Here is a 24,294-nt window from a genome sequence, read left to right as displayed (position 1 = left end):
TTTTACTATAAATGAAGTAACCTGATTCCTCTGATGAAAGCATATACAACATAATTATGTAGTGTAGGAGTTCTCCATTTGGTTTCTTGTGAACTTACCAGTCATCATTCAACAATGTTTATTTCTAAATAACTATTATTTAAATATTTGCAGAAACAGGTGTAAGCTTCTTAATGTTTTTTTTTTTTTTCTTTCACGGAGAATTGTCTCAACCGTTGTTTCAGTTTTTAATGTAAATGTTGTTATTCACAGAGAAAACAAAAGGAAGTAGCAAAAGAAAATACATTTTATATCCAGTTATTACAACAAGCTTTACCTGCAGAACCTTCAAGTTTAACATCAGAGAAGGGTAAGTTAAACAAGCAGTTTGATATTTTATTTGTAATATGGTGTATTATTACTTCAAATTTAGTCATTATGGTAGTATGTACACCACTTTCTCTATTTAGTAATGTGTCATTAATTTTTTAATAAAGACCTAATCAGTTTCTTTAAGAATTGAGTGTACAAGTTTAAACATATGTGGTTTAAATCTTATATAATACAACAGATTTTAAACTATTTGAAAATATTCTGAAACTTTATCAGTAATCTTTGGTTTTTAACACCAGTCTGGTATCGTATTTGTTATACAATTACAATAAGTTAATTATGACTTTTTCCTTTGACCAGTGACATTAAATTTATTGTATAGAAGATGGTACTGACTGTGTATTTCAGTTAATGGGAAAGAATATTGATCACAACAAATTTTAAAACCAAATTAATGTAATGCAGACAGCAGTCTTCAGTAGAATACTTAACAGTTTCATTACATGAGGGTTTGACTAAGCAATTGAGTACAGCTTTTCAGTCTTAAGTGATGATTGATGCACATACTATGTAAAAATAAAACAAGTATTAAAATGGTACATAGGCAAACAGTTTCAATTGACTTATCAGTTTAGTATAACAGATGAGCTGAAGTACTGGGATAAGATGAGGTCCATTATTGGCTAAATTGTTGACAAGTGGTAACTTGGAGATAAGATGCCCTTCTACCTGCAGACCATATTGTTGTTTCATTTTGCTTGCTAACAAAGTATAAATCAGTAAGTTGAAAAGATATATTCATGTGAAAGTTAAAACCATGTACAACACTTTTGTTGACATCTCAGGGTATTCTTTGTACATTACATTGAGAAATTCTTAAGAGGCTTTGACTTGATTTTTGCCTATTTATATCAGTTTTTATCACTGGATAGTTCTTTGAATGTTTCTTGACTGTCATTGGCAGATTAGAAGTTATAATGTTATTAAATGGATTCCAAATCCACTAGTGTTATTGCATTGACTCCAAGAATTGACCTCCAAGTTGACACTGAAGATTTTCGAGATAAATAGAAATATGATCACAAATAAAACTATAAATTATCTTTTTTTTCCCACAATTCACTGAGGCAAGAAAACATTTTACAGTTTTCACTCTCAAACTGATTTTTCTAAAGTACAAATATATTTTGTGAAGTACAGACTTTCTTTCACTCAGCTGCAGAATATAGCTATTGTGCCTTTACAATAACAAGCTAAGGTCATTGATAATATTGGCCAAGTACTGCAGTAACAGATATCACTTTCTTTCCATAAGGAAGCTGGTAATGAAGATGTGCAATTTTTATGTAGAGCTTGTATGATGGAGGAAAAGTTGGAGGCTATCGTAATTAAAGTAGTCAAAAGACTAGACTAGGAAATGGCAGCAAGATTTCAGGAGGAACTTAAGTTTTTTATGCAGGGGATGCTCCAGCTAATGGTGAACGTTCAGGAAGTTAGAGAGGGCATTATTAGAGTAAAAGGTAGTGAATTTAGTTACATATTTTGAAGGGATGTAAGAAGAATTATCTGTTGTGAATTGGGCAGCTGAGTTATTTGAAGACACTGATTAGATGTGAAATATTTCTAAGGATAAATTTTTAGAGATTCATGGTAAACATATTCCTTATAGAAAGAAAAGTGTAGCTGTTAATAAAAATTCAAGTTGCCTCATTGAGTTTAAAAGATAAAACTAAAGAAAAATATTATAAATTTAATGAGTTTAAATTGACTGGTTATAACAGGAGATTTTTAAAATTATACAAGATTAAGCACATTGGTGAAACAGAAACCAGGACATCATAAAAGATGCATGAGAAGAGGTTGGCTGAAAATGTGGAAATTAACAGTAAGGATTTCTTTAAATACACTAAGGGTAAATAAAGTGTTAGAATGGCTAGTATCTGATGATTATAAGATGGCTGGGTTATTAAATTTTGCTTTTTTTGGTTTTTACTAACAAATATTCAAGCTATATTCCATCTTGAACAGTTGACAAATGGAAATGAGATCAAACAAGATGATTGTGTTAATTCTGAGATGGTAAAGAAAAAATTAGGAAGTTTAAAAAATGATAAGGCTCCTGGTGAGTTGATATTTCATCAAGGGTTTGGTGGGATGTTAAAGATTGGATATATGAGACACTGATAATTTTTGTCAGTCCTTGCAAAGTGGGTAGTTATCAGAGGATTGGAAGTTAGGTAATGTAACTCCTTTATGAAGGGAGATGATAAAAATTATCCCAGTAATTATGGACCCATTAGTTCGACATCAGTTGTGCAAAAAGTTTTGGAAAGTCTATTAAAATATGCTTTGCAAGGTTTTTTTAATCAAAGTTTGAAAATGTTGCTGCTTATGCAGATAATTGTAAGAGCATAGATTTGATATAGGCCCGGCATGGCCAGGTGGTTAAGGCACTCGATTCATAATCTGAGGGCAAAGGGTTGAATCCCTGTTACATCAAGTGTTCTCACCCTCTCAGCTGTGGGGGTGTTCAAGAGTAGCTCAAGAGTTGATGGTGGGTGGTGATAACTAGCTGCCTTCTGTCTAGTCTTACACTGCTAAATTGGGGATGGCTAGCACAGACAGCCCTCATTTAGTTTTGTGTGAAATTCAAAAACAAACGAAGATTTGATACATCTGAAGTTTCAGAAAGCATTTGGCAGGATGCCACATGAAAGGCTTATATAAAAATATTGTCTCCATAGATTAAGATAACAAAATGAATAGAAGAATGGATGGATGGAAGAAAGCAGAGGGTTGTTACAAGTGGAATTCAGTCAAACTGGATTAATGTCACAAGTGGGGTACCTTAGGGCTCAGTCTTAGGACCTTTGCTCCATTTTGATTTACATCAGTGAGATACATGAGGGAATAGTCAACAAATTACTTAAAACTTGCAAATGATATCAAGGTCATGCTGTGAAGAGGATGCTGGTGATTTACAAAATGATTTATATGACTCAATGATTGTTGAGCAAGTAAATGGTAGACAAATTTTAATTATACTAAATACAAGATAATGCATGTGAGTTATTGTATTGTGTATTATAAATATAATTTAAATGGGAATGATATTAATAGTAGTATGAAGGAAAGGGATCTTGGTGTAATAGTTGATAAGTCTTAATTCATTCAAGCAGTGTACTGATAGTAGTGGTAGGGTAAAGAGAATTTCAGGTTGGGTTTGTACTTGGATAACATTGCAGAATCCACTGGTCAGCCCATCCCACCATGGCTTATTACAGTCCCCAAAAGTGACCTTTCTTTAAGTCATCTGAGAAAGGCATATACTCCCGATTGGAAGTACCGTCTTTTATTTACTGAACATCTTTTGAACAATCTTTCCAATCCAATTTATATGGATGGTTCCAAATCAGGTGGCTCTGTGGGCTCTGCCATGGTTTGTTGCAGTTTGGTGGTTGCACACATAATCCCCTCTACAGGTTCTGTGTTCATTGCTGAACTGTATGCCATTTCTCTTGCCCTGGATCATATTGAAGCTGAGCAGTACTTCAACTGCACTATTTATACTGACTTGCTTAGTTCTCTACTGGCCCTGGAATTGCTTCACGTTTGTTCACATCCTGTTCTCACTGATATTCAAAACTGACTGGCCCATTTTTCATTAACATCTACTTCTATCCAGTTTTTCTGGATACCAGGCCATGTTGGTATTCGCAGGAATGAGCTTGCAGACACGGCAGCTAAATCTATCTGCTCTGGCACTATCACCACTGTGCCTATTCCATACATGAACTATGGTCCTGTATTCAAGGCTCGGCTCCATGCCAGCTGGCAGTCGACTTGGAGTGAACAACGTGACAACAAGCTTTTTCAAATAAAACCCTATATTGGACTTTGGCCATGTAGCTCTGTAAGGTTCGGAAGGAGGAAGTTGTTCTAACTAGACTACGCATTGGTCACAGTTTTTTAACTCATTGTTTTCTTTTATCTGGAACTGATGCACCAGTGTGTAGTTTGTGTAACATTCAGATCACTGTAAGCCACATTTTACTTTCTTGCCGTCGTTACGACTCTCAATGATGGCACTATTTTAAACATGTTCCGTCCCAAGGTTTGTCCATAACATTAAACATTGTTATTGGTGACGGTGACACTGTCCACCTTGATAAAGTTTTTAGTTTTTTAATGCCCATTAATCTTTTTAATGCCAATTAAGTGTTTATTTATTCATTACACCTTTTTAATTGTGGTTTGCTTTTAAGAGTCACAATCTCTCTAGTTCGATTTGAAATTGGAAAATGGCCATAACATTAAATAACTCGAAACCAGGACTGGAAAGGCCAACTTCAGGTGATTAACGCTGCTGTTTGAACTATCCGTTAGTTATCTTGGCGAGTTATTATTGCAATTTTGCTGCATGTCTTTTAAAACTTTTATTACTTTACCTTTTGATAATGGTTGTAATGACATATAACCCGGAACCAGGACTGGAAAGGCCAACTTCAGGTGAGTGATGGTGGTACTCGTACTTACCTGTTAGTCTTCCTGGTGGGTTATGATAATTACCATTGTGCTACAGAAAGTCTTTTACAGCTTTTCTTACTCTGGTTTCTCTCGTAACATTGTAGACTAGATGTCAACATTGGTTTTATGTTATGTTTTTCAATGCTGTTTTGTTTTACCTTCATTTCCTTTTATGAATTTTACTACATTTACTTTATTTTTACCTTTTTACTGAACATTTGGTGCAGATAGCCTAGCTGCTCTGTGCTATAAAACACTAAATTAACCAATCAACCTAATCAAATAAAAGCTTTGAGCCATTAGTGAAACACTGACTTGCTTTTCATGCAAGCTGCCTTGTTCTTTCAGTTATTTGTTTGTGTCACTTTAAGAACTTGATGGTTTTCCCACATGCTTACAATGTGTTTGGTTTCCAAATAACTTTTATGTTTATTTGGCTTCATGCTGTTATCTGAAATCTGTAAACAAATAACACATTGTAACTGATTCTCCTTATTGGCAACTGTGTAAGTGAAATCAGATTTTAAATAATTCTCCTAACACTTACACACTTTAGATTCTGGTTTATCATTCAGTCTACCAACAGAAGGCAGTAGAAACAAAAACTGGAGAAGTGCCTTATTTATTGTTTGCATTATTTACATTATTTAACCATTTATATTTCTCTACTTTTGAGCTGTCACTCAAAGAAATGGGAATATTTTTTTCCAATATGTAATGCTGACTTATCCATGTTTTTTACAAACTAGTAAACAAAAATTAGTGCCAAAGACTTGAAACTTAACAAGCAGACAAGTATGAAAAGCAACCTCTTGATAAGTCCACCATTCAACCAATAATCACTATTCCAGTTTAACATAGCTAAGTCATGTTTTCACCATGATTATAACAGGGTATTGCTGTCAGAGTTTTTTAATGTTTCTAATGAGATTAGGTTTTTAAATATTGCATTTATGATGTGCAAATGCCAAATTTTGACTGAATTAACCAAATTTCTTTTTTAGCTAACAGCAAAAATAACGAATGCACAAAGTTAAAGCAATAAATACAACTGAGATATAATTAGGTAAGTTGGGAGAGATGGAATATTAATTGAACAGGTTCAAGAACATCTGATTAGCATCTCCTCTCAACTCATTCCATTTGTAGGATAAGACAAAACAATCAGTATTTTGTAGCTTAAACATCTCAGATTACTGTTATTGAACAATAAGGTGCAGTGCTCTGGAACATCCAGCAGCTACTTCTCAGAATTAAGATGTATTAGGTTTCTCATATCTGGAGTGAGAAGTTTTCCTTGTTTGTACAACACTGTTTAAAGACAAAGCTATTTCTGTGTATGAGAGTTTAGTTTCATGCTGAAAATTAAGAAAGTGAAATATACAACATTCCAGTTGTGTAGCCTCTCTTTCTTTTTTACTTTTGAATATGAAATCACTCTTTACAGTGTGTGGTGATGATTAGCTGCATTCCCTCTAATCTTATACTGCTAAATTAAGGACAGCTGGTGCTGATTTCCCTCACATTGCTTTCTGCAAAATTGAAAACAAAAACAAACAATGTCATCTTTTCAGTTGTTTAACAGGTATTAAAGTTTAACTTCATTCTCATTGGTTGATATTTGTTTTTTATGCAGGTTTACATGCAGTTCAAAGAGCAATAAGCTAATAAAATTAGATGACAGCAGTTGTGATAAGGACAGAGGACTGAGATTTTTTGATGAATAGCTGTAATTGTGTGTTACAATCTGCAGTCATTCTAGAAATAAAAATGGACTGTTTAGATTTATTTCATATTTTGTTTGTGGTAGTTAAAAGGTCCTTCAAACTGACTGAGCTCATACAGCACTAAAGTTGGGGAAATAACAGATAAAATATAAAGCCTTACTGAAAAACGAATTTCAATATTTAATTGGGAGAAGTTAGACATAATCTAAAGAAAATGTAAAATCTAAGATGCAGAGAAAATATTTTTATTTTTACCATGAAAATCACCTTGTACTCAAAAAAGTAAAGTCTGTGTATCAGATTGACTACAGTAAATTCATAAATGAATCTTTCATAGAAATACTTCATTAAAAGTTTTGTATTTTTATGTACAACATATATGCAACATTTACTAAATGTTTTTTAAATTTCATAAAGGAAAAAAAGTAATTATCATAAACACATTAATTCTTCAATACAGGCTTGGTCTAGTGGACTGACCCCATGTATGTGGGTTATTTGAGTTGAGAAAAGGATGTTCAATAATTCTTTTCAGTCACTATTTGGGGCTCAGTCGCTTGATTACTCTGCTCGGGTTGATTGTGTTTCTTAGTGTATTTTTTATTTTTTAATGAAAGGAAAGACTATTTAACAAAACTATTGTTTGCTTTTTGGTAATAGGTAAAATGAGTAGCATACATTTTCAGGAACATTGTTTTAAAAGTGAGGTAAAGAAATATTCAATAGGTATTTATTTCTTTTTGTGATGGTTTATTCAGATTTTAATTGTTAAATTTGTTTTACTGAATGTTTTAAACTATACACACTGAATCTTAGTTTCAGATATTTTTATAGTAGAATTACAGTTTATCGTGTGTATTATAGATTTAATAACAAAAATTATTTGCACATGCCTATAATTTTTGCATTTAGTTTAAATTTTTATCACAGATATCATATATATATTTTTGTATTGATTGAAAGGTTTACTTTTAAGAATGAAAGTTTATTAAAAATTTTATAAACCATCATTATTCTTAGTTTTTCTTCAAAAACGATTGTTAACAAAATTTATTTTCACCAAAATTTACTTTTTCTGTGGAACAACTTGTTCACTTTTGGCACTTTTTTGTTGTGAGAAACATACTAGTTTGGTTTCATCTTCTAGGTTCTAAAAATGATGAGGAGGTAATCTCAAATGGTGTTGGACACTGTAGTCTCAGTCAGACTAATGGAAAAAATTCTAATATAAATGGAACCCCTCCTGGCAAAGGAGTCATTGGTGTTGGGAGTATTCATTGCCACAATTCTAGTGCCATCAACAGATACTCGGAGTTAGATCCACATGATGTAAAAAAACACAATAATAATCCCAGTGTTATTGAAAAGCATGAGTACCAGTACATGGAAACTCATCTGTCCAAAAGAGTGAATAATGTAAATCATTTTGATGAAAACGATGAAAGTTGTGAGCAAGATAAGATATCAAAAACCAGTAGTCTGACAATAGCCTCTCGAAACTCTAAGTGGGTGGTGCAAAGCTCTGTGAGCAACATAAATATTTCCTCTTCAGGTAATGGAAGAAAGAAAAACATCACCAATAGAGAATTGACATCAAATATTTTAAATATTGCCAAGGATGAGCATACAGTAAGGTATGTTACATTTTATCTTGAAAAAGCAACATTTGTGAACTAGAGTTGAATTTAGTGTGATGAAAGGTACTTTTTTTGATCATATAATTTTTGTAAAGAGGTTGTACTTTATATTATCTTTCATTTTACAGGTTTCAGTGGTATTTATTAGTTAAGCAATATGTGTGTGTGGCAAATGAAGTAACAGTTTCTTTGCTAAAATAAAAAAAATTGACTAAATAAAACTAGTCTTTCTTTACATAGTTTACATCATTTTGTATAGGATATGCACTCCTATTACTTTCTTCAGAATTAAAAATGGTAAATGTTTTTTCTTAACATTATGCATCTCTAGAACAGGTCTGTAAAATTTTTCACCACTCTTTCCTTTTCTTGATTCTAGGGCCATGTGGAGTTTGAGAAAGTTTTAAAATTTTAGCATCCCAGTCTTTGTCCAGGAAAAAAACCTGTTTAGATACTTTTTTCGTTTTTTTTTTAGTGGTGTGAAAGTGAAGGGGTTGGTTATATGTACACATATCTGCATTGATTGGTTACCAAAAGTGTAAAATCTGAGTTTAATTTTGTTTTTTAAAGAGTGTCTGTTTTAGCATTATTTGCCATTAAGGGAACTAATAAATTCCAACGACTTGTGAGTGAAACTGAAACAGAATGTGTAACAATATGCCAACCAAACTATAACTGCTTTACTGGTGATTGCAAGGTCTTTTGGTCACCACCAGGGCTCATTGGATAATACAGGCATAATAACGACTGAACTGTTATCAGATTGCATGAATACTATTTTATTGTGTGAATGAAATTAATTGAGAAGTTAATTTTTAGCAATCCTATTTAATTAAGTTACAAACCATAATTACAGTTAGGATTAATAACCCATAATTAATTTAACATCATTTATTTATCATTATGTAATTTTACTTATCAGTTAGAAGAACTAGCAAGATAGCCTTCTTGTTTTTGCTTTATCTTTCTTGAATTTTATTATACTAATTCTAGTGCTAGTGGCATGAATCAATAAATTCATTCGACATCTACTTAACTGAAGCAGTAACATTTTTATTTGTTAGTAAATATTTATTCTTCAAGTACACCATGTAATCCAGTCATTCTGATTTCCATGTTCATTTTGTCTAGCTCAGCTCAGAATGAATGTTAACTCTCTCATCTGTGCATGTAACAGGATTTTAAAGATTTACATTCAAAAGTTAAACTTTTCTCTTTTCATTATATACCAATAAATACAGCATAAAAATGTAGCTAATAATCCATATTTTAATAGTATACAAGTTTTAAGTACTTATTTTTATAAAGCAATTTTTTCTTTAAATCTAGAATTTAATCTATTGTGAGAAACCTCTCAATGTGGATTCCTGTACATGACAAGGGGACCTCTCAGAAAAGGTTCTGTTCTTTTAGTTTACCTCCTATGGAACCTAAATGTCCACCCACATGTTTGCCATGCATGGCGACCTGTGAAAGAGAGGTGAGAACCTTGTTGGTTGGAGGGGTCCAACCCTAACACACCACTTTGGTCTTGAATTCCTTAGATGGATGGCCTGGGGATGCCCCCTTCCCCAAGGGTCATTTGGATCATCCATTTGGGCTAGGGTCACCCAAGTACCAGTGTTGGATGTTTTCAACAGATGTTGTGGACGTTATTTTTGATGCTGGTGTTCTGGTATAGTGCTAAGAAATCCTGGAGGTGCTGTAGTGACCTGGTTTGGCATTGTAGTGTGTTCCCTTGTAGGGCTACGTGGTGGATGGGGTCAGTGGGCACTAAAATATTCTTTTCTTATTATGGATCTCCCTGATCAAAATCTAAATAAAATAGTGAAAAAACAGACAACTGGTAAAAGACCACATCTTGAAAATTCTAAATACCAATCTTTAACTTTAACACCTGTACTTCACTTTCTAATACATTTTGTATCAGACAAATATTTAGGGCAAATGTCTCCCTATTTTATTCAGAAGGGACTAAAGGGACTTGCTGGCTTTCCTAGTGACATTGGTGGAACCATCCACTCTTAACACAGTGAACTCCTTTTGCATTCAAAGGCCATTGGGGATATACCCATTAAGGCTACTTCCCATACTACTTTGAATTTGTCACAAGGAGTTATTGTTGAAAGGGATTTGAAGAACGTCCCAGAGTCAGAGATCCTTGCTGGTTTCTCAACCCAAGGAGTTTCTATAGTGAGGCATATCTCAACTTGCAAAGATGGAATTATGATGCTGACCATTATCCTAATTGTGACATTTACATCAGCACGTCCACCTACCACTATCAAGGCAGGTTATCTAAATTGCAAGGTAGTATAACCACATATTCCAAACTCTCTCAGATGTTTCCAGTGTCAGTGGTTTGGTTACTTGAGACATCATGTCATGGTTCCTTAATGTGTGCTTGTTGTGGTGACAAAGACATTATGCCTACAAGTATGAAATAGACCCTCATTGTATTACTTGTAGTGGCTCTCACCCATCTTACTTCTGTTCATGCCCTAGGTGGGTAGAAGATAAAAGGGTACAGCATTTAAAATTGTTCACAATATTTCTTACCCTGAGGCAAGAAAGTTACTGTCTACCACTCCATCTTGGATGTAGGCTGCTGCACTTCGTTCCACTGCTACAGTGGGACTGCAGAAGAATCACTGTGCTTCTGAAAGAATCATTTTCAAACTATGTGAAAAGTCTTTTGACCTCCTTGATTAAGAAAGTTGATGAATCAATAGCAGCACCCATCTCTGTCTCTACCATTCCTTCCAGCAGATCCCCAGATCCACTTCCTTTGCTTCTGGGTTTAAACATTTCCTCTGGTCCATCTTCTTTAGCTCTGAGATGCAGAACAATCATTCATTCACGTCCTCAGTCGCTGGAATCTTTTTCAAATGACAGAGACCTGCCCAACTGACTCATGTAGGGATCCATGGAGGTCAATAGACCTCCTTGGAATTAAGTAAATAAAGAAAAGAAGCCTGGTCAAAAACAAGAGGGCTCTCCACCCAGTTCACCGATACCTAAGTAAAAATGGCCACTTTGATACAGTGGAACTGTTGAGGTTTACATTCTCATCTGGATGACATCAAATCACTGATTGATTCTTATCATCCTTTGTATCTTTCTCTTCAGGAAACATTTTGAAACCTGCTTATACAGTCACCTTTCACAGTTTTTTTTTGGTACAGAAATAACAGGTTGTGTGATGGACGAGTTCATGGAGGGATGGCACTGCTGGTCAATCAACGTATGCCCACCCTGTCTTTGCCACTCCACATAACCTTGGAGGCAATAGCTATCTGTGTTTTCTTGGGTTATACCATCACTGTTTGTTCTCTCTACCTGTGACCTGGAGAGATCTTGATGCTTTTGTTGAACAATTACTATTTCCCTTTCTAATCCTAGGGGATTTTAATGGACATAATCTCTTTTGGGAAGGTGCTGATATTGATGGGAGACGTTGCTCTGTAGAGCATATGCTCTTGAATCACGACCTTTCTCTCTTCAATATTGGTGTTTATACTTATTTTAATGCATCTAGTCAGTCTTTTAGTGCTATTAATCTCTTGGTCTGGTCCTTTTCACTATTTTCCCACTTTTCATGGATGGTTGACAGTAACCCATTTAGTAATGACCATTTTGCTATCTTTTTGAGAGAGACTGGCAGTGGTCAGTGCCACCCGATCTGCATGCTCTGGTGGAAGATGGTCCAAGCCAAACTGGCCCTCTATTACATCTCTGTTGGAACTTGATCCTGCTGTCGTCTGTAAGCCATCAGTAGACAACTGCATGGCAGCAGTGACTGATTGTATTATCCAGGCAGCTGCTCAATATATTCCTAAACTCTTGTCACATTTTCCATGGTATCCTTGTCTGTGGTGGAATCCTGCCTGCCACATGGCACAGAAGGATCGAAAACAGTATCCCACACTTTCGAACCTCATCACTTTTTAGCAGGCCTGTGCATGTGCTTGGCAGGTAAGACATCAAAGCAAGAAGGAATCTTGAATTAAATTTACAATGAGCATCTCTTCTACCATCAGTTTCAAAATCATATGGGACAAGGTTTGGAAGATCAGGAAGTTGCTGATGCCCAGAGCATCACCACTGTTCTTGGTGAAAGCTTTTGCCAGGTATCTAGAGCTTCTGCTTCATCCTCCACCTTCTTAGCCATCAAGACTTGGGAAGAGTGATTGCCTCTTTCCTTTCAGTCTGATCATCTCAATGACTATAATTACCCCTTCACACTGGTGGAACTCAAGTTGGCTCCTCATCAGTCTGGCAGTACATTGGTCAGACCATTTCTCTCTTGCTTCTCTTGCTCTTCTTCTGGTTGTTTTTAACCAGATCTGGCAGAAGAATGTTTTTTCTGATACATGGCACCAGGCTATTGTCCTGCCTCTCTGTAAGCATGTGGCTTTGATGAACTGTTTCTGTAAGACCTTAGAGAGGATGGTTAATGCTTCTCTTGGTTAGTTTCTTGAATCAAACTTTCTCCTCTTGTCCACCCAGTGTGGGTTATAATGACAGCACTGCTCAACTGTGGACCACCTGAATTGACTTGAAACATTGATCGGAGAAGCCTTTCTCGAGTGACAACATCTTGTGCTAGTATTCTTTGACCTTGAAAAGGCTTATGATGCTATGTGGAGGTACTATTTATACTGACTTGCTTGACACACTGCTGGCCCTGGAATAGCTTCATGTTAGTTCACACCCTGTTCTTGCCGATATTCAAAACCGACTGGCCCATCTCTCATTAATATCTACTTTTATCCGGCTTTTCTGGATACCAGGCCACGTTGATATTCATGGGAACAATCTTGCTAACACCTCAGCTAAGCCTGTCTGCTCTGGAGCTATCACTGCTGTACTTGTTCCATACATGGACTATGGTTCTGTATTCAAGGCTTGGCTCTGAGTCAGTTGACATGGACTGTGCATTGTGATAACAAGCTTCTCCAGATAAAACCCTCTTTGCCTATCTTGTTTCTGTAATGATTGTAAAAGGAAGTTGTCCTAACTAGACTACACATTGGTTGCAATTTTTTAACTCATCATTTTCTTTTATCTGGGATTGATGCACTAGTGTGTTGTCTGTGTGACACTCAGGTCACAATAGGCCACATTTTTTACTGTCATGCTGTTGTTATGACTCTCGATGAAAAAAAACCATACAATGTATCTTGCACAATATTAACCCCTCACCCACCCAGGCCATTTTGTCTTATTGTTATGGCAAAATCAGGTGTGTAAATTAAAAAAAATTATAGATAACTTATCTTTTATTGGATTTCAGATTTTATTTTTGTGAATAGTATATTAACGTTCAGTTACTTGTACTAAATGGTATTTAATGAAGTTTGAAGAGAAATTTACTAAAAGGAAACCCAAACTATAATAGACTATAAGTAAATACCCTCTAAGAAAATATTTTTTTATTGCACTTTAGCACTAGTTCTACCATCTATGATTGGTTTCTGAATTTTTTCTAGCCTGTTTTATTTTTAAAATAGTGTCTGATTATGTTAAACTTCAGTTGTGAAACTTTTAGTCAGTCCTAGCTAAAGATGTCAAATTCAGTGCCATGTTATTCCAATCTGTGTATTTCACATTTGACAAATAGGATGATAAGCAAAGTGTTTGATGAAATGTTCTGTGATTACAATATGGATGTGAGTCATGCTTGTTATAATAACTGCCACTTTTTGCAGAGGTATTTAGTAGTGATCAATAATACTTTTTATTTTTTTTTATAAGACTTGGAAAAATGTGACTTATTATTTTCCTATAATTGCTCAAATCATGCTGTATTGTATATCTATTTATATTGATCATTATAGAAAATTTAAGATGGATTTATTTTTAGGAAAGAAGTTGATCCATGGATGTTTGGGTCAAGATCTATTGAATGGGGAATGCATGGTCTTTTCATGAATTAGGCTTAATTCTCTGAACTGAAAGAGTTTGTGATTTTTATATTTTTTTGCCTTTAAATTAGCAGTTTTAAGTTCTATAATGCAGCATAATTTTATGTTTGACTCATAACAAAAAAATATACATATGATTTAATATTTGGAGAGATAACCTTGTGTGATTTATACACATAACTTGTACCATATATGAATTTTATTTTTCCTTCTTACTATCTTTGCTTTGTAGTAAGATCCACACTTATGTTATTATTGCTTTATAATTAAAACAGTCTGATATATAAAAAGCTTATTCTTATATTTTGCAAAATGCTTGAAACTTAGTGTACAAGTGACAACAATAAAACCCACATGTTGGTTGTGAAACAGACTGAATACATTTGTCTCAGTAATGGGGAGGCTGTGACATTGTCACAGATGGGGTGTGAATACATCGAAGAGCTTAAATTTTGAATTCTATTATAAATCTTGTCTGTAACAAGAGGATTGTCACCAGGACTAATTTTTTAAGTGTTATAAAGTGATTTGTAATTTATGATGTCTGTATGCTTCAGTAATCTCATATGACAGGATCTGTTATGTAACTAGGGTCAAACAGTGTTTTTCAAGCCACCTGTATGGTAAGCTATTAGATAAATTCACTAGTAGTGGCAATTAGATTTTTTTCTGTGTATTAAAACAACATACAAGGACACATTGAAATAAACTTGTTTTAAAAGTCAAAGGATGATATTATGAATCAAATGTTGAGTAAAGATACTTAGTGGCTATGAATTCTGTGTTCACCCTTGTGTCTGTTTATCAACATGTTTTATCAAAAGGTGCTGTATGGATTTTGATGAAAGTTGTATACATTTGGACAATGACCCAACATAGACATAATTAGTTTTGGAGGGTCAAGGCCACAGTAAGGGAACAACAATGAAAATCCCTATCTGTTAACATGGAGGCTGACTTTTCACAATTTTTCTCTGTAACTCAGTCAAAAATTATTGGATTTTAATTAAACTTGGTGGACATGTAGAATATGATTCTTCATTATTCTACTTAAAATGGTCTGACTCCTTTGGTAATGACAGACATACAGACACATTTTCAAATTTTTGAGGATTGAATATAATCAACACTGCATGATGGGAGTATGCACTCTATTGAATGCCCCTGTAATTGAAAAGTGGGAACATCTAAAGACGATGTTTGGAAATTATCTTAGTACTTCTTTTGTATTATATAAAATTGAAAGGACTGTATGTGGATGTACAGCTTGCATATTATACAAGAGAACAGAGAAACAAGCTTCCCATGATAGTATGTAAAACTTGTATGAAATGGAAATAACATTCATTGTGTTAATTAGTATTCAAACTGACTAATATTTTGTAATAGGTTCTTATGGATAATATGATTGGTTGACTGTTGTGCCTTGTAACAATACAATTACTCATTTATTGATGTTTTCAGAAGAGACAAAGCATGCTTTTACTCCAAAACATACCTTCACGTATGCTTACTTCTGGATGTTGAATTTACTTTTTTTACATTTTGATTGTTACACTAAACCTTGTCTTCTATAATTAAGATGATTATTGTTTGTCTGACTTCATATTCATAATTCTGTTCACTATAATTATTCTTCTATAAAGGTATTTCTTTGCCATTCAGTAGCTTTGTTACCCCAAGATTGCATATGTCTTGAATGTCAATGATAATTTTCCAAGATCATCATTTGACTTTTAGTAGTGTTCTTTCATTTCTTACTCCACCATACGTGTATCTGATGATTGTTCCTTCTGTTTTTCATTGTTAAATTTTTCTGTTTTTGCTGTTTTTCTTTTCTAACCAGGCTATTTGTGAGTAGTTACCATTGGTGAATTTTTAGTTTCAGATTGCTTATTTTTTCCTTGGTCATTCTCTCCTTTCCTTGGATATGTCTTTTGTGGATTCCGAGAGAATGTCCTCAGTTATTCAAGGTTAGCTGAATGTACTCTACAGATCTCACCCAGTGCTGTTTTTCCATCTCTCACTCAGTGAATTGTGAAGCTACTTTATTTCCTTCCTGACTTTTTATAGTGTGTTTACTAATGTAACTTGAACTGTGATGTAAGTTAAGCCTATTGCATAATGGCACATCATGAATCTTTTTCTTGAGTCAGATAAGTGTGATATGTATTATTTGTGGTTGTTTCATGATATCTTATTCTTTATTTAGGTGCAGACTTTGAATGACAGATACTGCTTTGTTTTTAATTTACCATTCAGATGAGTGACTTTATTAGAGTTCCATTGATTATCCTAGTGTAGATGGGTCACCTTGTCTACAGTTCTTTGTATTCATGTGTTGAGCCAGTAAAGTGGTATTTCTTTTTTCCTTTTTAGTGTTTCACCTTCAGTCTTCAATTTTATTTTACCTTTTCTTTCACCTTGATTTATTATTCTTCTGACCCATATTTCTTAATGTTTTTTTCAGGTTCAATGTTGATTAATGTATGCAAAATTGATTTATGACAGAGTGATGTTTATTTTTGTTTTCTCATTCCTCATTGTTCTTTCCAGTAATTCAGTAATCTTCTTTATGAAGTTTAACTTAAGTATGTCAAAACAGTTTCTGCTGTTGGTGTTACCTCTTAAATGGCATACACTTAAAATAATGATTTCAGTGCATTCACTATGTCAAATACCAAGGAGCTCTTTCATTAACTTCCCAGTTAGACTTGCTTCATATTATTTTTTCCTTGTGGAATCACACTAATAGTTTTGATTATGGACTGATATATCATAGCAAGTATATTAGTTATGGGACTGATTTGGATGTACGTAGCTCTTTTAATGAGTGGCAGACCTTGATGACTGACTAATGTTTTGGTACAAAATTTATCTTTACCTGAATGTTTGTTTTCAATGTCACATTTTTAGAAAAATGTTTTTTATCCTGTTTTTACTCAATCCTTTAATATTAGGATGCATTTCTTTCTCATGCTATATATGTTCATCAAAATATTTTCAATAAAAGCATTAATCAGTTGCCATTTTTGAAATAATTTATTTGTATCATTATTACAGAACTCTTCCAGTAAACTTACATTTACATTCACTGGTATGATATTCAAACATGTACAGCAAACTATGTTATATATCCATGTTTTTTTAATCCATGCTTTAGAAAAAGTTTATAAAAAAATGTTTTTTTCTTTTATAATAGACTAGAATCAGACATCAAACGATTAAAGACAGACCTGGAGGCCAGCCGTCAGTGTGAACAGGAGCTGAGAGCTCAAGTAAATAGTCTTACTATTACAGAGCATTCATTTAGGGAAGAATTGTCACAACTTCAGCAACATAATAAAAACCTTCAAAATAAGTAAGTGAAAATAAACTTTTTTTTTAAGTAAAGATTATTTAAAATATCTATTTGAGAAACCTTTACTTTGAGCTAGGATGCAGTGAAACAGTTTTGAATAATTTGAAGATGAATGTGGAATGTTCTTCAATAATAGCCACTTAATTGTGTTATTGTAAGATTATGTGTTTAAAAACATCTGTGTGTCAGTGGTACATTTTTATAGACTTAACATTGCTAACAGGTGGGATTTAATTCCCTGTGATAGATGGAACACAGATAGCCTATCGTATATCTTTGTTTAAAAAGAATACAAGTTAATCCTGTGCAAATGCGTTTTGTCAATTTGACTGATCTCATGTAATTATAAAACTATTCATACTATAATGGAATGAACTAAGGGTATCTTCATGAAACTTGGCAAGCATTCAGTAAAAATTTGCAAAGTCTGTTGTACACACACAAAAAAAATGATTTTCAATATAGCATTTTTCTGGAGATTTATGGAGTCAATCTGAGTGAAGGATGTTTTCATACCAAGAACAGATATGTTTTCTTATCATGTAGTTTCAGACTTTTTTTGTACAACCTTTAGTAGAATCTCCTACATGAACACTAAAAACTTTTTTGTTTTTGTTTTGGAAAACTTTATCTTTCATCTCTTATTTCTTATAGGTTAATGCTAACCTTACTAAAGTTATCAAAATACAGTGAAATGAAAGGTTAAAATAGTCATTATTACTTTCTAAAATGATTGCAGGATTTAACAGGTGATAACAATTACCTTTTCAAAAGCTGCAGGATTATATCTGCTTTCTTTTACTATTACAATGTGCTTTGCACCTTTTCTTAGTACATGAAAAACAAATAAATTACAACAGGAGAGCTTTATATAAACAAAGGATCAGGTAACAATCACATAATATAAAATGTATAGACTGTTCTTGTGAAATCTTATTCAATCTATTACTTTTGTTGTTTTTTTCTAACCTAATATTTTTTTTTTTACTTTTGTCCAAAAATATGTAACCATGAGTAAAAAATACGTAAAAACCAGAAATTTAGGCTTATTACAGACATTCGGGCTGTTTGTATTTGGATACCATACTGCAGTAACCCTTTTTTTTTCTCACTATGTTGTGTGCCCAAAATGTAATTGATGTAGCTTTTGGATATGTATCTTACAACATAAAAAATATCAGGCTCCAGAATATAATATTCCCAAACTGCTATAACTTACCTGGATTTCTAACTGAGGCTATAAATAGGTTTCAAAATTTTCTTTACTGCTCAGGACATTGATTTTACAATTGTTTTTTCTCATAAATTACTGATTCAGGTTGTCATAACTGAAACAGACAATACAAAATGCTTTTTCTGTTGATTATTGGCACATCCTTCAAATACTTGCACTTTGTTTAACTCTCAGCAATGATGGAGCCTCGTGGACCAACATTGCAACTATTTTGTACTTGTTAGCATTTATGCTACAACTTTTTAATAATTAAGAGTATGTTCACAAAATTTTACAATCAGTAGACATTGCAAGGCTTTCATAAGCAAAATATCAGATTTTTCTTAAGGGTTATGAATGTTTTAGTAATATTTTTTATTGTGGTTTTTGTTTTAATGTTGTCTGTCCAACATCAAAGTAATATCTATTTTAAGATTATACATTAGAAAATTTTCAAGTTTCACATGCAAAACCTTTATAATCTCCATATAACTATCAAATATTTTTAAGAAGAAAAAATTATTTTATCTATAATTTTGAGTGTTGAATCTCTGTATAGATTGTTGATTTGACTGACCTCATAACCATCATAAAAAAATTAGGAAATAAATAAAAATTATGTTTTTATCATTTTGACTACAAGTTATTACACAAAAACATGAATGTTTAGTTTAAGTGGCTTAAATCACATAAAATTATTTTTATTATATTGACCTTTTAGTTGTGCTTAGTTATCATTAAAAAAGTTGTAATGATGGGGTGCAGAAGCACTATATTACCATATTCAAGAATACATAAATGACCTGTGACCTTTCCTGGCTGTGTTTTAATGGAGTAGTGTTTTGTAAAATACAGTCACATTTCTCTTATAATACATTATATATGTATACACATTTACTACTTACAAATAAGTTAAGCATATTTTTCTTAAAACATAGAACAACAAATAAAGAAGTGTAGCAAACAACTATACCTTCTAGTTACTAGAACCTTGTACTAGTTTGCTGCTTGTCTTAGGTTGCTAAGCCTTTTGAAGCTTTACATATGGAAGATGTGATATGAAATTATTTTTTTTAGGTTTTATTTATACATTTTGAAATAATAAAAAATAATAAATTACTATATCAATACCACAGAATTGCACTATAATTTATCAAGCTTAGTAGCTTGTAAAAACAGCTGGTATGGGTAGAGAAAGCACTATGTAGTAGAGCAAACAATATTTCGATCTTCTTCGGTCATCATGAGGTTCACAAAGAAAGAAAGAAGTAACTGACTGATAGCTGACCAAATGTTTGAAGGTGGTTGTGTAATTGAGTGTAGGAATGTAGAGGGCATGCTTAGATGTTGGATTATGTTTATTAATATAGGTATAAAGGTGTTCCTTTGCATTCGTTTATATTGGACTTAAGTTGTTGTATAAGTAAGGCTTCTTTAATTTTGCATTTGTTTATGTTTGTTTCTTTATTTAGTATTTGGGTGTTTTCTATGGTTATGTTGTGCTTATTTGATTTGCAGTGTTTGAAAATGTGTGAAGGTGACTTTTTGTGTTCTTTGAATCTGGTTTCCATTTTTCTACTTGTTTCTTCGATATTGAAATTGTCAAAGTTATTACATTATATTTTATAAATAATGTTGGTGTTGTGTTTGTCAGTGTAGTTTTTACATAGTATAGACCTTAGTTTTGTGCCTGATTTTTGAATAAATTTGGTATTAACTGGAATGTCATATTTTGTTACTAGTTTTTGCCAAATGTTGGTTATTTTTCTGCTGATGTTGGGAATGTATGGTATGCAGCAGTATGTGGTTTAGTGAATTTTTAAATCATGGGGTATATTTACTTTTGTTAGTTGATTTTGCTTTTTGTCTAGGTATGTGCATCTAATGTTTTCTACAGTTTGTGGAGGAAATGTATTGATATTGATGAAGTATTGTTTTATTTTATCTGATTCATTGTTAATTTTATCTGGTGAGCATAGTTTTATGGCTGTGTTTATTTGGTTTTTTGGTATGTTGAGTTTTTGTTTTGTTTCATGTGCCAATTCCCAAGGAATGTATAGGCCAGTTTGGGTGATTTTTCGGTGGATTTCTGTTTAAAATTGTGTATTGGTTCTTGTAATTTTGAGGTTAAGAAATGATATTTGATTGCATACCTTTGGTGATGCCCCCTTTGTCAATGTACCCTCTATCTTGGTACTATATACAAGCACCTCATTTAGGTAATATTAATACTTTTTTCTGACAGTGTTTAGATAAAGGTTTCTTTACAAATGTCTTACCATAACTTACTTTGCTGCGATTTTAGTGTTACCCTGGTGGCTTATGTTATATCTGATGTAGGGGGACACTCAGTGGAAGTTGTCCATGATATGATCTATTGAAAGATGAAGACATATATTTGATCTCCAGGTCTTTTTCCATTGGGTTCTGAGTCATCAGGACAGTCTGGGAGAGAAGTTGGACTCTCTTTTTTTCCAGCACCTTCCTTTCCTAGGTCAGCTTGTCACAAGGCCAATGTGGGTGAACTATCTACTGCTCCTTTCCTTCAATTATTCAGTCATTTTTTTATTTTTTGAGGTTTTTCTCCAGTTACATATGAATTTTTCCCCTCCTTGACAGGAGAAATGTCTGAGTGAATATTTCATTTTTTCTCCTTCACCAGTTATTGCTGTTAATGCTGGGAAATTTGGTACTCACTTATTTTGCAGGATAGCTATGCCTTGTCCCTTGTATTTGTCTGAACAGCATACTTTGGCTTCCTATCACCAGGAGGATGTATATTTAGACTCTCAAAAACCTGATTCCCTTTTTTATGTGTGGGGTTTCAGAATGGGCCCAGTGTAAACGCTTTGAACATATCACAATTTTCTTGGATTTGTTTGACCCCTGCTACTGTTTTGAGATATTTTCCCTCCAAATTTTGTTAGAAACTAATCAGCATTCTCCACAGCAACTTGATAATGAATTGGGTCTTTTGTTGAATTCTACCTTAGTACTTTTATTGGCTTCTGTTCTTTCTTTGGTTTTCTGGCTTGTATGTTGTTGGGATTTATTGGATAAAGATGCCTCATTGGAAGGTGTTCATCTACCTACTGTAACCCTTCATGAGTTATGCAATGCTCCTTTTATTAATTTCTTGAGATTTGCAGATATCCCAGAGGCTTTAGAACATCACATAAAAGCCATCCATTTGCATTTTTCCTTGTCATCATTGACCTTTTAGCTTTCTTTGTTTCCTGTTGGTCATCTTGTGTTCCAACCCTGACTTGTGCTCCTTGAGCTGTTGATGCTTAAAAGAAATTCTATGCTTATCTTTGTAGTTTCTTTGCTCATGGCACCATCTCATTAGCTGGCAGAACAACACACTGAGATTCCCCTTTCCGAAGCCACTGAGGCTAGTTTTCTTATATGAGTTAAGAAGTTTATTCTCTTATCAACTCAATATATTTTCTGTCAGGGTGTTTTTCAACACCTTTTTAAGTCAGGTGCAGCCAACTCCCATTTGGCTTCAGCCTATCGAATGGGCAGTCAGGCTCTTAACTCTCCCTTCCTACTGTACAGATGGTTCTCTCTTTTGAGGATGTGGGCACCCAGTGAATCTCTGATTCTTTTAGGACAAGCTCACATGTGATTCCTTTAGTAGTCACTGCCCAACCAGTGCATCATGAACTGGATCATCTAATCTACCTAATCAGGGTCAACATCTTAGGTCTTGTGGTGGTTGGACCAGTACAATACTACTCTTGGTGTTCCTATTATCCATCTCCTCATGCTGAAATTCATCTGTTCATAGATGCTTCGTTTCAGGGATGGGGTGCATACATCTACAGTCCAGATTCATCTTGCATCCACATCAATATTTTAAAATTTCTTTTTGTCCAATGGACTATGGTTTCAGGACTAGATCTACTGAAGATGAAAATCACCATGATTCATTTAGACAGTTCCACTGTGATCTCTCACATTTCTAGTCAAAGAGGTACACGTTCTCAGGAGCTTTGTTCTCAAATTTTGGATATTCTCTTTTGAGCTAACTTCAGTGATATCAATCTTCTGACTTGCCATGTTCCTGAGATGATGAATTTAATAGACATCACCTGTCTCTGCCCAGCCAAATTTTCCCAACCATATGGATGCTCTACTGTGAGAATTTTTTGTTGAATTTGTTCTCAGTTTGGAACTCCTATGATCAATACCTTTGACACTCATTTTGATTATCCCTTGTGGCTATTTTGACTGCATCTGCTAGATTATAAGGAGATTAAATACTTTTTATTTTCTCTTGGCATCTTTTCTTTACAGGTCTCTTACCTCATTTTTTTTTTTTTTTTCCATGGGATCCAACTCTTTGGCGAGCATTTCCACATTGAAACCAATTTAACTATACTTACTATCAGTTGCAACAGGCTATGTAGAAATGAGGTGTACCATCAGACCTGGACTTAGCAGGTGCTATAAGAAAAAACACCATCAGATCATTTAGTAGCTTCCTGAATGGTATTACCAATTTGTGCTTGACCAACACTCCTTGTCAATCATGAGTAAAGCTTAAAAGGATCCTACCCATTTCTACCAGTCATTGGATTGAATAAATCTAGGTTGGTTTGTTTTTAAAATTGTAGGAAAGTTGGTTCACCTATTGCATTGTTTTCATAGCTCTGTTCCTTAGAAGGACACCCCAGTGCACATTGCTCTCCCAGATTCTGCTGGTGGAGCTAGGGGAGTTCTTATCACACCCAGTTTCCAATCACTGAGGTGGTAGACAGAAGCTTTTCCTCCAGAGTGTTTGAGTGAGTTTCCCCCATTCTTGGAGAAGAGAGTAAAGTTGTGGCCCTTCTACTTGGGCTCCTGAATGTTTTTCAGATGTTTGTAGGAGTGGCACCAGTTTCGGGTGCTTGACCCTTCATTTTAATCAATGTCAATTTAATATATAATCTTCTCATTTAATATATACTATCTTCTCATAATTTCAAATGAAAAGCACCCACATTCTGGGCCCTTGGTTGAGCACAGTGTTCTACATCTTCACCATAATTCTGGAAGCAAATGGAATTCTTCTTGCTCAATTGAATGGGGAGTTAGAATGAATGTTTGTAGTTCCAGAACGAGTACTGTTCCTATGGTTGAGTATGACATACACAGTCCTGTTATTCTGATTGTGGGGTGTTGTCTTTTGAATGTCTTCAGGTTAAGAAGAAAGTTGAGTATGGTATACATGATTCCATCATTCTGAGCATGTTGTATTACCTTTCAGACTTCTTCAGGTCGAGGAGAGAGTTTGTCCTCTTTGTTGTCACTTACCTACTTCTTATGATTCTGGTGGTTTGGAACACTTCATTCCATGGCTACAAGTTGGGATCTGATAACATGTATATCTATATCTAACATTGCAGTCTAAACGTCCTAGTCACTTATATGGGATATAGGGACCAAGGCCTCTTAATTTCAGTTGTGATTTGTGGAACCTCAACTGTCTGGTTAGAGCTGGTCTGTGTATTATTTCCACCCTTGATGCACAAACTGTGCTCTGGGTGAAGAGCATATCTTTTCTGGATGTAGTGCAGTTTCTCCACTTGTGTACCATTATCTT

General features: G+C 34.0%; 1 protein-coding gene across 6 annotated transcripts in view; it reads left to right on the top strand.

Annotated features, from left to right (window-relative positions):
* LOC143223478 (macoilin-like) overlaps window positions 1-24,294 on the top strand; it is a 73,415-nt gene that overhangs the window by 34,175 nt on the left and 14,946 nt on the right. For all 6 annotated transcript variants that reach the window (XM_076451511.1, XM_076451514.1, XM_076451510.1 and 3 more), the window contains exons 6-8: window positions 253-349; window positions 7,714-8,200; window positions 17,333-17,491. In XM_076451511.1, coding sequence (XP_076307626.1) covers window positions 253-349; window positions 7,714-8,200; window positions 17,333-17,491 — 743 coding nt within the window. The remainder of the gene's footprint in view (window positions 1-252; window positions 350-7,713; window positions 8,201-17,332; window positions 17,492-24,294) is intronic.

The sequence above is a fragment of the Tachypleus tridentatus genome, chromosome 8 (assembly GCF_004210375.1).
Source record: "Tachypleus tridentatus isolate NWPU-2018 chromosome 8, ASM421037v1, whole genome shotgun sequence".
NCBI lineage: Eukaryota > Metazoa > Arthropoda > Merostomata > Xiphosura > Limulidae > Tachypleus > Tachypleus tridentatus.
Note: the sequence above shows the minus strand (reverse complement) of the source record. Positions and strands in the feature narration are given on the sequence as shown.